The sequence below is a fragment of the Musca autumnalis genome, unplaced genomic scaffold, assembly GCF_047663935.1.
Source record: "Musca autumnalis isolate F117 unplaced genomic scaffold, ASM4766393v1 scaffold_5, whole genome shotgun sequence".
NCBI classification, from domain to species: domain Eukaryota; kingdom Metazoa; phylum Arthropoda; class Insecta; order Diptera; family Muscidae; genus Musca; species Musca autumnalis.
Genome location: NW_027412088.1, coordinates 54,299,325 through 54,312,948, shown reverse-complemented (window position 1 = coordinate 54,312,948; position 13,624 = coordinate 54,299,325). Strand labels below are relative to the sequence as shown.

General features: G+C 37.0%; 2 protein-coding genes across 7 annotated transcripts; one reads left to right on the top strand and one right to left on the bottom strand.

Moving 5' to 3' along the window:
- Window positions 1-230: 230 nt before the first annotated feature.
- MFS16 (major facilitator superfamily transporter 16) lies at window positions 231-10,254 on the bottom strand. Of its 6 annotated transcripts, none has more exons than XM_073988052.1 (7): window positions 10,128-10,254; window positions 8,310-8,630; window positions 7,301-7,458; window positions 6,674-7,227; window positions 1,095-1,442; window positions 832-1,033; window positions 231-769 (listed from the first exon to the last, which is right to left on the bottom strand). In XM_073988052.1, the coding sequence occupies exons 2-7, from the start codon at window positions 8,429-8,431 to the stop codon at window positions 606-608; spliced, it is 1,548 nt and encodes a 515-aa protein (XP_073844153.1). In that variant the 5' UTR covers window positions 8,432-8,630; window positions 10,128-10,254; the 3' UTR covers window positions 231-605. The 6 variants fall into 6 exon arrangements, with proteins under 6 accessions (XP_073844153.1, XP_073844156.1, XP_073844159.1 ...); XM_073988055.1 differs by having other exon boundaries at window positions 9,740-10,186; XM_073988058.1 differs by lacking the exon at window positions 10,128-10,254 and adding an exon at window positions 9,798-9,996.
- Window positions 10,255-10,763: 509 nt separating this feature from the next.
- LOC141406358 (uncharacterized) lies at window positions 10,764-12,174 on the top strand. Its single transcript, XM_073991687.1, has 2 exons — window positions 10,764-12,049; window positions 12,127-12,174. The coding sequence occupies exon 1, from the start codon at window positions 10,835-10,837 to the stop codon at window positions 11,978-11,980; it is 1,146 nt and encodes a 381-aa protein (XP_073847788.1). The 5' UTR covers window positions 10,764-10,834; the 3' UTR covers window positions 11,981-12,049; window positions 12,127-12,174.
- The last annotated feature ends 1,450 nt before the right edge of the window (window positions 12,175-13,624 follow it).

Below are 13,624 nucleotides of genomic sequence, written 5' to 3'. Positions count from 1 at the left end.
GTACCGCTTTTGGGGAAAAAGATTTCGCTGGTGTAGCCGGTGTTCGATCTGTCCATGAAGGTACTGGCTGAGAGAATATCTCTGTCGGCAAATTCCTTTTTACTTGTTAATTACGTTTTTTGTGAACATAACCTAATATAGTTATACAATTTTATTGATGTTTTCATAAAATAAAATCTATTCTGACCCACCAAATGTGTTTTTTTTTTTCAAAATAATAAACGAAAACATTTCACAGTTTTTTTTTAATTTATTTATTTTTTTTACAAATACATTTTCTGGTCAATAAAAATAATAATTTATAAAATTGTTTGGCTCTTTATTTATTAACAGCAAAAATTGTAAACCTAAGCCTCAAGTAAAAATATCAAAATCGTTTCAAAACTTAAAAAAGAAATATTTATAAAATAATTAATTAAAAATAATAAAAGTGGCTAATAAATGTCATACTTGCTAAATATCTAAGAGTTGTGATTCTGGACATTTTTTTAGACAAACAGACATTATAAGATATGATTGAGAAGGCATTTGTTTATATACACATACACACGCACACAGAAACAAACGTACATACACACATATAAGAGACGAGGGAAATGGAGTTTCTATTCTATGCGTATTCGTGATCTAACAACTCTTGTGCATTCTTTTTTGACTAAACGGACTAATAGAAGCATGGCAATGAAATCGGATATAATTAACATATAGAATACATTTTCCCAGCCAGCACTGGATATCATGCCGGCCATAAGGGGACCCACAGCAGCACCTAATTGAGAAAATTAAATTATTCTTAAGATATTTCAAAATATTGCATTATTTGTCTCTTACCTATGGAACCAGTACCATCAATAATGGCTGTAACAGTGGCCAAGGCTTTGGCATTACCCTCCAATGAACTATGTTGACCCAGTTCTGCACTCACAGAAGTAGTAATTAAGGCATAGGGGCCATTTACCAAAAACCCAGCAACAATTAAGAGAAATATGCTGACAAATACTGAGGTGGCTCCATATTCTTGATAAATTAAAAGCTAGAAACATATTTCGTTAAGAAGAGAAGGAGAAGACGTATTGGAAGCAAATCAAACTTACCACAGGTGAGGCCAAAAACAGCATCACTGTACATGTTGTTGCCGACATGCCGGACATATCGGATATCATACCCGCAACAATAGCACCAAAAATACCACCCACATCAAAGAGTATGGAAAGATCTGCGGATAAAGCTGGTCCCAAAGTACTTGAGGATTGTATATAAAGTGGCAGCCAGTAGAGGAATGTATAGCTAACTAATTTCGCAAAAAATAAACATAATGAGAATTCTATAACTCCAGGTATGAATAAGGCATCCTTTAGACTTATGGGACGTTCACCATGAGCATTGCTGGACGTAGAACGTTCCAATATTGGTGTACGTTCAGAGGGGCGAAAAATGACTTCCTAAAAAGAGTAGAAAATGGAGGGGGTTTGCCTATTTTAACACAATGTTTTGAAATCAATAAAGAAGACAAAGTGTACATTTTAGAAAGGTTAATAACCCAACCCTAAACTGCATCAGACTGCTTCTTGCATTGAAAAGTAGGAGATAAAGAAATACCTGTCTTTTAATTGTCTTACAATGAACAACAAGGAAAAATATAACCATATATGTACACCATAAGGTGACAACAGCCCAAAATAAGATCCATGTCTCCTTAAGTCATGCTTCATTTCTATAGCCCTCCAAAAATTTGAGATCTTCCAGTCATTTTTTGCACAAACATTATGGTTGTCCTAGAGTCACATTTGAAAACCATTTAGAATTTTAATCTCATACCTAAAAAGGCCCTCACGGCCTTGTTAAACACCCACGTGTCTACCAAGGTTCGCAGTATTAGGGTACTTCTACAGACCCTTTCTGAAAGAAAGGGTGCTTCTATATACCCTTTCTAAGAGAAAGGTTGCTCCTTTAGACACTTTCTGAAAGAAAGGATGCTCCTGTAGACACTTTCTGAAAGAAAGGATGCTCCTGTAGACCCTTTCTGAAAGAAAGTGTGCTCTATTGGACCCTTTCTGGAAGAAGGGGTGCTCCTTTAAACCTTTTCTTAAATGAAAGTGTGCTCCTGTAGACCCTTTCTGAAAGATAGTGTGCTTCTATAGAGCCTTTCTGAAAGAAAGAGTGCTCCCGTAGAACCTTTCTAAAAGAAACGGTGCTCCTGTAGAACCTTTCTAAAAGAAACGGTGCTCCTGTAGACCTTGTGCAAGAAAGAAAGGGTGGACCTTTAGACCCTTTCAGAAAGTAAGGGTTCTCCTTTAGACCCCTTCTGAAAGAACGGGTGCTTTTGTATACACTTTCTAAAAGAAAGGGTGCTCCTTTAGACCCTTTCTAAAAGAAAGGGTGCTCCATTAGACCTTTTCTAAAAGAAAGGGTGCTCCTTTAGACCCTTTCTGGAAGAAAGGGTGCTCCTTTAGACCCCTTCTGAAAGAAAGGGTGCTCCTTTAGACCCCTTCTGAAAGAAAGGGTGCTCCTTTAGACCCCTTCTGAAAGAAAGGGTGCTCCTTTAGACCCCTTCTGAAAGAAAGGGTGCTCCTTTAGACCCCTTCTGAAAGAAAGGGTGCTCCTTTAGACCCCTTCTGAAAGAAAGGGTGTTCCCGTATAAACTTTCTGAAAGAAAGGGTGTTCCTATATAAACTTTTTGAAAGAAAGGGTGTTCCTATATAAACTTTCTGAAAGAAAGGGTGTTCCTGTATAAACTTTCTGAAAGAAAGGGTGTTCCTGTATAAACTTTCTGAAAGAAAGGGTGTTCCTGTATAAACTTTTTGAAAGAAAGGGTGTTCCTATACAAACTTTCTGAAAGAAAGGGTGTTCCTGTATAAACTTTCTGAAAGAAAGGGTGCTCCCTTTCTGAAGGGAAGTGTGCCCCTGTGGACCCTTTCTGAAAGAAATGGTGCTCCTTTACACCCTCCGTTAGATCCTTTCTGAAAGAAGTGGTGCTCCTTTAGACCCTTTCTAAAGAAAGGGTGCTCCAATATACCCTCCGTTAGATCCTTTCTGAAAGAAGTGGTGCTCCTTTAGACCCTTTCTAAAGAAAGGGTACTCCTTTAGACCCTTTCTCAAAGAAAGGGTGCTTCTTTTGACCCTTTCTCAGAGAAAGGGTGCTCCTTTAGACCCTTTCTCAGAGAAAGGGTGCTCCTTTAGACCCTTTCTCAAAGAAAGGGTGATCTTTTACACCCTCCGTTATATCCTTTCCGAAAGAAATGGTGCTCCTTTACACCCTTCGTTAGATCCTTTCTGAAAGAAATGGTGCTCCTTTAGACCCTTTCTCAAAGAAAGGGTGCTCCTTTAGACCCTTTCTCAAAGAAAGGGTGCTCCTTTAGACCCTTTCTCAAAGAAAGGCTGCTCCTTTAGACCCTTTCTCAAAGAAAGGGTGCTCCTTTAGACCCTTTCTCAGAGAAAGGGTGCTCCTTTAGACCCTTTCTCAAAGAAAGGGTGTTCCTTTAGACCCTTTCTCAAAGAAAGTGTGTTCCTTTAGACCCTTTCTCAAAGAAAGGGTGCTCCTTTAGACCCTTTCTCAAAGAAAGGGTGCTCCTTTAGACCCTTTCTCAAAGAAAGGGTGCTCCTTTAGACCCTTTCTCAAAGTAAGGGTGCTCCTTTAGACCCTTTCTCAAAGAAAATGTGCTCCTTTAGACCCTTTCTCAAAGAAAGGGTGCTCCTTTAGACCCTTTCTCAAAGAAAATGTGCTCCTTTAGACCCTTTCTCAAAGAAAATGTGCTCCTTTAGACCCTTTCTCAAAGAAAGGGTGCTCCTTTAGACCCTTTCGCAAAGAAAATGTGCTCCTTTAGACCCTTTCTCAAAGAAAGGGTTCTCCTTTAGACCCTTTCTCAAAGAAAATGTGCTCATTTAGACCCTTTCTCAAAGAAAGGGTGCTCCTTTAGACCCTTTCTCAAAGAAAATGTGCTCCTTTAGACCCTTTCTCAAAGAAAGGGTGCTCCTTTAGACCCTTTCTCAAAGAAAGGGTGCTCCTTTAGACCCTTTCTCAAAGAAAGTGTGCTCCTTTAGACCCTTTCTCAAAGAAAGGGTGCTCCTTTAGACCCTTTCTCAAAGAAAGTGTGCTCCTTTAGACCCTTTCTCAAAGAAAGGGTGCTCCTTTAGACCCTTTCTCAAAGAAAGGGTGCTCCTTTAGACCCTTTCTCAAAGAAAGAAAGCGTGCTCCTTTAGACCCTTTCTCAAAGAAAGGGTGCTCCTTTAGACCCTTTCTCAAAGAAAGGGTGCTCCTTTAGACCCTTTCTCAAAGAAATGGTGCTCCTTTAGACCCTTTCTCAAAGAAAGGGTGTTCCTTTAGACCTTTCTCAAAGAAAGGGTGCTCCTTTAGACCCTTTCTCAAAGAAAGGGTGCTCCTTTAAACCCTTTCTCAAAGAAAGGGTGCCCCTTTAGACCCTTTCTCAAAGAAAGGGTGTGCTTCTATGGAACCTTTCTGAAAGAAAGGGTGCTTCTATGGAACCTTTCTGAAAGAAAGGGTGCTTCTATGGAACCTTTCTGAAAGAAAGGGTGCTTCTATGGAACCTTTCTGAAAGAAAGGGTGCTTCTATGGAACCTTTCTGAAAGAAAGGGTGCTTCTATGGAACTTTTCTGAAAGAAAGGGTGCTTCTATGGAACCTTTCTGAAAGAAAGGGTGCTTCTATGGAACCTTTCTGAAAGAAAGGGTGCTTCTATGGAACCTTTCTGAAAGAAAGGGTGCTTCTATGGAACCTTTCTGAAAGAAAGGGTGCTTCTATGGAACCTTTCTGAAAGAAAGGGTGCTTCTATGGAACCTTTCTGAAAGAAAGGGTGCTTCTATGGAACCTTTCTGAAAGAAAGGGTGCTTCTATGGAACCTTTGTGAAAGAAAGGGTGCTTCTATGGAACCTTTCTGAAAGAAAGGGTGCTTCTATGGAACCTTTCTGAAAGAAAGGGTGCTTCTATGGAACCTTTCTGAAAGAAAGGGTGCTTCTATGGAACCTTTCTGAAAGAAAGGGTGCATCTATGGAACCTTTCTGAAAGAAAGGGTGCTTCTATGGAACCTTTCTGAAAGAAAGGGTGCTTCTATGGAACCTTTCTGAAAGAAAGGGTGCTTCTATGGAACCTTTCTGAAAGAAAGGGTGCTTCTATGGAACCTTTCTGAAAGAAAGGGTGCTTCTATGGAACCTTTCTGAAAGAAAGGGTGCTTCTATGGAACCTTTCTGAAAGAAAGGGTGCTTCTATGGAACCTTTCTGAAAGAAAGGGTGCTTCTATGGAACCTTTCTGAAAGAAAGGGTGCTTCTATGGAACCTTTCTGAAAGATCCTTTCTGAAAGAAAGGGTGCTTCTATGGAACCTTTCTGAAAGATCCTTTCTGAAAGAAAGGGTGCTTCTATGGAACCTTTCTGAAAGATCCTTTCTGAAAGAAAGGGCACTCCTTTAGATCCTTTCTGAAAGAAAGGGCGCTACTTTAGATCCTTTCTGAAAGAAAGGGTGTTTCTATAGAGCCTTTCTGACAGAAAGGGTGCTTCTATGGACCCTTTCTGAAAAAAGGGTGCTTTTCTATGGACCTTTTCTGAAAGAAAGGATGCTCCTGTATACCCTTTCTGAAAAGAGTGTTCCTTTAGACCCCTTCTGAAGGAAAGGGTGCTGTTGTAGACCCTTTCTGAAAGAAAGGATGCATTTTAAATTCCTTGGACGGATTCGAAAGGCACAACCGCAACCTGTGAAGGTTGAGGAGGTGTCAAGGCCATCGAAAAAGTTCGACCCTGATCCTTTATAGCTAACAAGGGTGGCATATACACGATCAAAAATTTACCTAATCGAAATAATGGTTTTGGACCCCAAGAGTATTTTTGGACGAAATCCGTTCCAGACAATTTGGATTCGATTTAGCCCTGTACGTCCTCAAAACTTCAAAATTGTTCTCTAAAATAGAGTACGCGATAACTCTCAAAGGGAGTAACCGATTTGATTCATGCTTTACATATCGTAACAATACCTTCAGTAGGCCTATTCTGTAACTTTTATCGATTGAAAAGCTGTTAAAATTTCTTTTGTTTTTGTAACAACTACAAAACAAACAAATGAAATTGTTGTAAAATAAACAATGAGTAAAGTTGTTAAAAAGTTACAGAATAGGCCTACAGCAGGTACCTACCGCACAATAGTTTAAAATTTGCACTTATGCAAATTTTAATGGTATGCTTGGTGTGCGATGATTTGTTTTCCAGGCCAGATAACATACAGATTTTCAAACCTGGCAAAAAATACTCCTCAGCGTAATGTATGCGACTTTTCGTGAGTATTTCAGCCATATAAAACTCCTCTAAAAACAGTGTCTGCCGTTCGTACACGGCGTTAAAAGGTGGGTCCTATTTCATTAAGCTAATATGAATCGGGAAATGCTTGTGGAACATATGTATGTGTGATATACAAAAGTTGGTGGCACTAAGTGGAAGAGACTAATTTTAATTTTCTCTTTCAATGACTGTAACCAAATTCTGTTTTTCCAACTTCAGTTTAGTATTAGGAGGCATTCTTTAAATGTTTTTAGACCTTCATTTTGGCAAACCTGCTTGTAACTTAATGAGAGCTGTTTTCCTAATAAGAATATTTCAAACTTTCTTTTCGTTATATATAGTGTTTTCTTTTGTATAAAGTAATATTTTACAATCTCTCTTTGAACTACTCACCGAATCATAACCATTATCTTCAATATCCGAATCATTGGGTGGTGATCTCTCTGCCACAGCTGGTGCCTGAGGATTACATCCTACCATTTCGGGTGAATCGACCAAGAATAAAAACAATACAAATCCAACAACAGCTATAATACAGCCAGGCACTATAAACGACAAAGCCCAATCCTTTTCCACATATTGGGCGGCAATGAGGGTACCCAAAATATTACCAATCGATGTGTGACTATTCCAGATGCCAAATATTAAGCCACGTTTGGATTTACCAAACCAGCGACCAATGAGAGCCACTACACCCGGCCAGCCGGTTGTTTGGGTTATGCCAGCACAAACTTGTACAAAGATAAAATATGGCATTGTATGAATGCTCCATGTTTTTGCCATGCCAAAGAGATATGAAAAGACTCCCGAGAATATCATGCCAAAAGCCAAGAAATAACGTAGCGATACACGTTCCGCCACAAAACCGGATACAAACATTGCTGCTGCATAGGCGAAAAGAAAGGCTGAATCTAAGGCGGCAAATAGTGCAGGAGCATTTGAGTCATCTTGGGAAGAAAAAACAATAACATTTATACAAAACTATTTGTGAATGAAATCATAAAAGACAAATTTATTTACCAAATGGTGCATAGCCGCAATCATTCGAGGAGGCATTATGTACTACGCTATCACTACAATTTGTGTGCAGTACCGATTTTACAACAGATATCGGTTTACGTGACATATGATAACATGTATAAGCTAAGTAGGTCAACACAAAGGTTGACGCTTTGAATCTGAAATAAAAGGAAACAAAAAAATTAGCTTAAGAGATTAACATATAATTCATCAAAAAAATTAGTCATCCTTAAATTATTCCACTGAAAATGTCTGCTATAACCAGTTTAAATACTCAGATAAGAACAGAGATTTGTAAAAAACAAATACAAGTATTTCAAATAAAGAATCGCATTGTATGAAATTCATGAATAATGAATGACATTTTTATGTAGCAGCTATCATAGTTGTTACAGGTTTGAGTCACTTAGAGAATGTGTCTGATACTGTGACGTCAATTAGGCGGCACTATTTCTCAGATTTCTTGCAGATAGTCACGGCTATGTGCGGAGAACATAATATAAACTATGGAGGGGGTGCTATTCAGGAAATATAAGAGGTTAAAAAACTTCGGATATATGACATTCCCTCCAATATTTTATAAGACAACTGTGTGGTCTTCCCTAAAGGACTATGGTCTGCTACAAGAAGACTTTGCGGTATAATTTAAGGAGACCTATTGGTATTCTATAGGAAGAAAACCAAATACGATGTGGCCTTCTATAAGAAGACCTTGTTGTCTTCTATAAGACGTTGGGGTCTTCTGTATAAAAAAACTTTGTGTACTTCTTTAAGAAGACCTTACGGTCTTCCTTAAGAACACCTTGCGGTCTTGGTCATCCTGAAAATCTATAAGAAATCTGCATTTTTGTGGCTTTCAGGTTCTCAATAATATGTCTTCAAAATCTAAAATCCGCATTTTTCGTGGCTTTTGGGTCCTCAAAGCTATATTTCAAAAAATCTAATCTTCACTCTATTCAAAAAATCTGAAATAAAAATAAGTTATTGATTTTTTATAATTCATACTTACATTGTTTCCTTTTTCCATCGTAATTGTGGACAACAGCTACGTGCTAACTTTCTTACAATCGATACACCCACAGGGATGTCATTATAACTATGGCTCATCCTACGGGTGCGATGGGGGCTCATGGATTTTTAAAACGAGATGAGCTTGAATATTTTTATTACTACCAACCAGTCTCCTGTGGGTACTGGTCGCTGATGGGTAGTAACTGTACGCTCCCAGTTTAAACACAAAATCACAACACTTTAATGTAGGGTTCTTCCGCCGATACTCCAAGAATGAACTTTATACGTACACTTAGTTATTACGTCTATAGTTATAAATCTAGAAAAAGAGTAATTAAACATACACACTTAACATTTATGACGTTTGCAAAATTCTTGAAGAGACCATGTTCTGCTGGTGTATACAAAACATAAGAAAGAATATCATTTATTTGATAATTTCTTTTTTTTTTTTTGTGGTGCTATCAGCAGCCAAACAACCAGCAGAGATAAGTACTACTAGTGGTTGGGTGGAGTACGAGACACAATTGATTAGAAAGAATATAACTTTGATTTGATTGTTGTGCTTGCGTTGCTTTTGTTTTACAATTGTTTTTGTTAGAACAGATGTTTTGCTTTACTTTTTCGTCTACTATCCACCTATTAAAATAATCTCCCGCCAACTAACGTTTATGAATTTCCTAGGCAGGTTATTTGTTATCTACGAGTGGTTTTTCCGAGACAAACTTTACACTTCACCAGCAGCCAACGAGCACAGAAACAACACCAAAGATAGAACGTAAACGTATGCTGTTTGATGGGTGCTTATGAAGTCAATGTCATCTCCGCATAGCTTAGTATTTGTTTAGCTTCACAAAAATATAATAAGTCTGTCTGGTTACTTTCCCAGCAAGAATTGTCCAGCAAGAACTTTCTCAGAGAGTAAGGGGTTTTTATTCTCTTTTGCTAGAAAATTTTAAAAAGTAAACAGACACCTTCCCAGCAAAAACCAGCAAGCAATCAGCTGACTTGCCAAAACAGAACAATTTGTCCGCCAACAAAGGAAGCAAACACGTTGTATTGTATTAAAAATAAAAAAGAAAATGAAACAAAAAAGTATTTTTCCACTTTACAAATTTGTTCAATACAATTAAACTATGTTATTTCCACAATAAAATTGTTTTTAATGTTCACAAACATAAATCAACAAAAAACTAAAAACAGCTGATTGATTGTTTTCAGGAAGAAGAAGAGCTTGCAAGTGCTTGCTAGAAGAAATTTGTCCAGCAAGAATTTGCAAGCTCTCAGTGAAAGAACTGTCAAAATGTCTCTCTCGAATCGCTCTCTTTTGCTGGTTTTTTGTGTTAACAGACGACTTCCAGCAACAATTGGTACAAATTGTTACAAATTTTAGGGTAATCAGACACAGCTAATGTTGATAAAACTCACAATTCTACTTTATGGACAAAGAAAGAAAACAAATTTACAGTTAAAATGTGTTACATACGTCTACGACAACGGGTTCTTATCTTTTTTAAAAGAGTATTTTGATTTGTTTCTGAATGCACTGAATCATTTGTATTTGTGCCACTTTTTCTCCAAATGAAAAGTTCACAAATTCGCACAAAAAACAATGCAAAATTATCAAACGCCCCCAACTTGCGATTGTTGTTGTTATCGTATTCTGTATTTTGTTTTTGTTTAACAACAATAGCTGCCCGCCGTCATCAACAAAATATACTGACTTCTTTTTATGGAACTCAATTAAATGATTTGTTTATTTATTGGAAAATAACTCATTTTGTTCAGAAAATAATTCCACAAATTCGTTGCTTACTTTCTTTAGGATAAATTTTTAATAAAGACAAAAACCAAATAGGATCGGATAAATAAATGCTCATCTGCAACGAGAAGTCAAAACTAGGGATAGGTAAGTCGAGCTGGCCAACTATCGATACTTCTACATTCAGCGGGGTACACACTAGAGCTGGCAAACCATCGATATTCCCAACATTAGATATTTTCGATATATTATTTTAAAATATCGATTGCTATCGATATTATCGTTAAGTTGTAATCGCCATTAATATGGAGATGAAAATGGCGGAAATGTCAATGATTTTCTTGAAATTATGCAAAAGTAGTTCACAGAAATGTAAAGGAGAATAAACAACTAAATTTATTTTATAAAAAATGTTAAAAATATATTTTATTTTACCGAAAAATATGTACGTGTGACTACGCACCTACTTTCTTACACACACATAACCAAAAAGCAGCGAAATTTCTATTTATTTCAATGGATTTCAGGTTAGGCGTTTTTATTACAAAACTATCTATCGATATTGAATTTTTAAATAATAATCGATATTATCGATAGTGCCATCGATTTTTTGCCAGCTCTAGTACACACGATCAGTTCTCGGAAATATCGATAAATGTCAAACTGTCCAGAAACTAGAGATATTTTCGATAAAAGTAAATCTTGCAATAAATGCCATAAAAGAGAAGTGGAATACAATTAAAGCATATACAAACATTCCTATGCATCTATTCATAGATATGCTAAACATGTGTATTAAGGACTCACGCTATTTCTTATACAATGACAAAATATATGAACAACTCAAAGGTATGCCAATGGGTTCCCCGATATCACCAATAATCGCTGATATTATCATGGAAAAATTATTAGACGAGAGTATGGAAAAATTGACAACAAAACCAAGAATTCTGACCAAATATGTCGATGACATATTTTGCATCGTTAAAAGAGATGAAGTCGATACTACCCTCAATATTTTAAATGCGTATAACCAGCAACTACGATTTACAATGGAGAGTGAGAAAAATAATCAGTTACCATACCTCGACTCACTGGTAATCCGACAAGAAAATAAACTGATGTTAGATTGGTACCAGAAACCAACGGCGTCTGGAAGGATTATCAACTACAATTCAAAACATCCAAGACGCATAAAAATAAATACTGCAACAAATTTTATACGCAGAGTGCTTAACATAAGCGATAAAAGATTTCACGCAACCAATGAAATGAAGATTAGAAAGATTTTAGCCATGAATGACTTCCCAAAAAGAACCATTAATGATTTAATAACGCAGGTGAAAACCAATAAAAGTGTTATTACTGAACCCAAAACAGCGAAAATATACAAGAGATCAACGTATGTGTCTGGCTTCTCTGAACGTTTTTCCAATTCAAATTTATTCAACAAAGAACAATACCAAATTGCATTAAAAAGTAACAATACAAACAACAACTTTTTCAGCCGCACAAAGGCAAAAATTCCCAATGAAGAAAAATCAAACGTGGTTTACAAGATAAAATGTAACGGCGATGCCACCAGTACATGTGAAAAGGTTTATGTCGGGACCACCAAAACTAAATTAAAAACAAGGCTCAGTGGTCATAAATCTGACCAAAGGGTAAAAAACAAACCCATTGAACAAAAAACTGCACTAGCAGCCCACTGTGCAGTAACAGGGCATACACCTGACTTAAAAGATGTGCAAATACTAGCACAAGAAAACAACTACAGACGACGATATATGTTGGAAATGCTCCACATTATAAATGTACCAACAAAATATCGTATTAACTACAAAACCGATACTGAAAATTGCGCTCAAATCTATAGAAACACTATAGAAAAACATAAAAAGCTTTAGTAAGAAAATACCTTTGCGCGTGAGTGGAAGTTAATGTCTTACCAAGTTCTTTAAAACAAAAGAACAAATGTAATTATTACAAAAATCTTATATTTTTGTTAAATAATTTTTATGTAACTAAGTGTTATTGTTTTTTCTGTTTAAAGCTACAACCCTGATGATGACCATTGACGATGGCCGAAATATTGGAAAAATAAAGTTATAAAATAAAAAATCAAAAATAAAACTTGCTTTTTTATTTTCCGATGACCTCAAGCCAAACTAATAACTCAAAGAAGATAAATTCCAAAGGTCAACTATAATATCAAAATAAATTAGAAAAAACAATTGCTTTTATTTAATGAAAATACATTTTACTTTTTTTTTTTTTTGAACTTTATAACTGCATTGGAGGTAGACGACATCAAAATCAACCCCCGGGCAGCGTTGGCTCGTGTCTAATACACCGCCAGGACATAGATGTGTACGACTTAGTTAGTCGCCTATAGTTCTACATGTGATTTATCCAGGAACTCAGCAATTATTGAAATTTTATCAAAACCATGTTTTTTTAAAAATTCTTCCATTGAGTTGATGTTTTTAAATGATTGAAATGAGTTGCGAATTGTGTTATGTCTTGAACATTTAAATAAGACATGATCGGCAGTTTCTTCCGTGTTGCAGATTTCGCATAAAGGGCTGGGTTTCACACCAATCTTAGCTAATGTACTGTTAGTGAAGCAGTTGTCTGCTAGAATTCTGTTAAGCTGTTTGCACCTAATAGGCTTGATGTCCAATTTCCCGAACCAAGGTCGTTTCCTTGCTCGGGGAAAATACGGAGAAAGTGTGAATTACTGTTTTGTGAGCGGTTGATGTATTTATCATTCCATTCCGCCCATAGTTCGTCACTGACCATATTAATTGCATCATCAATGGTTAAGGGGGTGTTCAATTCCGTACCCATTTCCTTCGCTCTCTTTGCTGCTTGATCAGCCGCCTCGTTGAAAAAGATGTTAGAATGTCCAGGAATAAAGTGTATCTCGATCCTACCGTTTATTTGTGGTTTGTTCCAGTACTGCAAGAATCTACTAATTTTTACTATTTTTTCCGATAACATAAAGGAAAAAATGTTATCGTAGTAAAAAATAGTAGCTTCTGGCAGGTTCTGGAACAGAGCATTGGTTTGCCAAGTTGACGAAAGACTGCACCAAGGCGTTACCTTTCCCTCCATTTCTGATGGCCAGAGCGCCACTTAGGCTATCCGTTAGGATAGCCACGTTGTTTATATCATTATTGATTGCGAATTCGATGGTCTTTATCATGGCGATCAATTCCGCTGACATTGATGATAGTCTCTTGTTGTTGTAGAATGAAAAAACGGTTCCCGTGGCCTTGTGGACGAATGCAGAGCCGGTATGATCAGGCATGACCGATCCGTCGCTGAAAAATATTTCGAAACTTTCTGCTTCTAGCCTTGTCATCTTTTCTTTGAAGAGACTGTTTACTATTTCAGGATTTGCTTGTTTCTTTCCAGCCCCAGCTCCTTCGAAAAAGTCATCCAAGACAGTGACATTAGTTGGCTTCGAGGGGATCGGTGACGACTTCCCCACATCCTTGATTATATGCCTGAATCTATTCAGGATTTTGCTGATACCCGTATTAATG

Bases quoted from the DNA above. Each gene is read 5' to 3' on its own strand.
- MFS16 (XM_073988052.1), bottom strand. From the start codon at position 8,431: ATGAGCCCCCATCGCACCCGTAGGATGAGCCATAGTTATAATGACATC. The intron at 7,228-7,300 runs GTAAATAAATTT...TTTCTTCCCAAG, and splicing joins TTGCGGCTATGCACCATTTG to ATGACTCAAATGCTCCTGCA. The intron at 770-831 runs GTAAGAGACAAA...TTTCTCAATTAG, and splicing joins TGATGGTACTGGTTCCATAG to GTGCTGCTGTGGGTCCCCTT.
- LOC141406358 (XM_073991687.1), top strand. From the start codon at position 10,835: ATGCATCTATTCATAGATATGCTAAACATGTGTATTAAGGACTCACGC.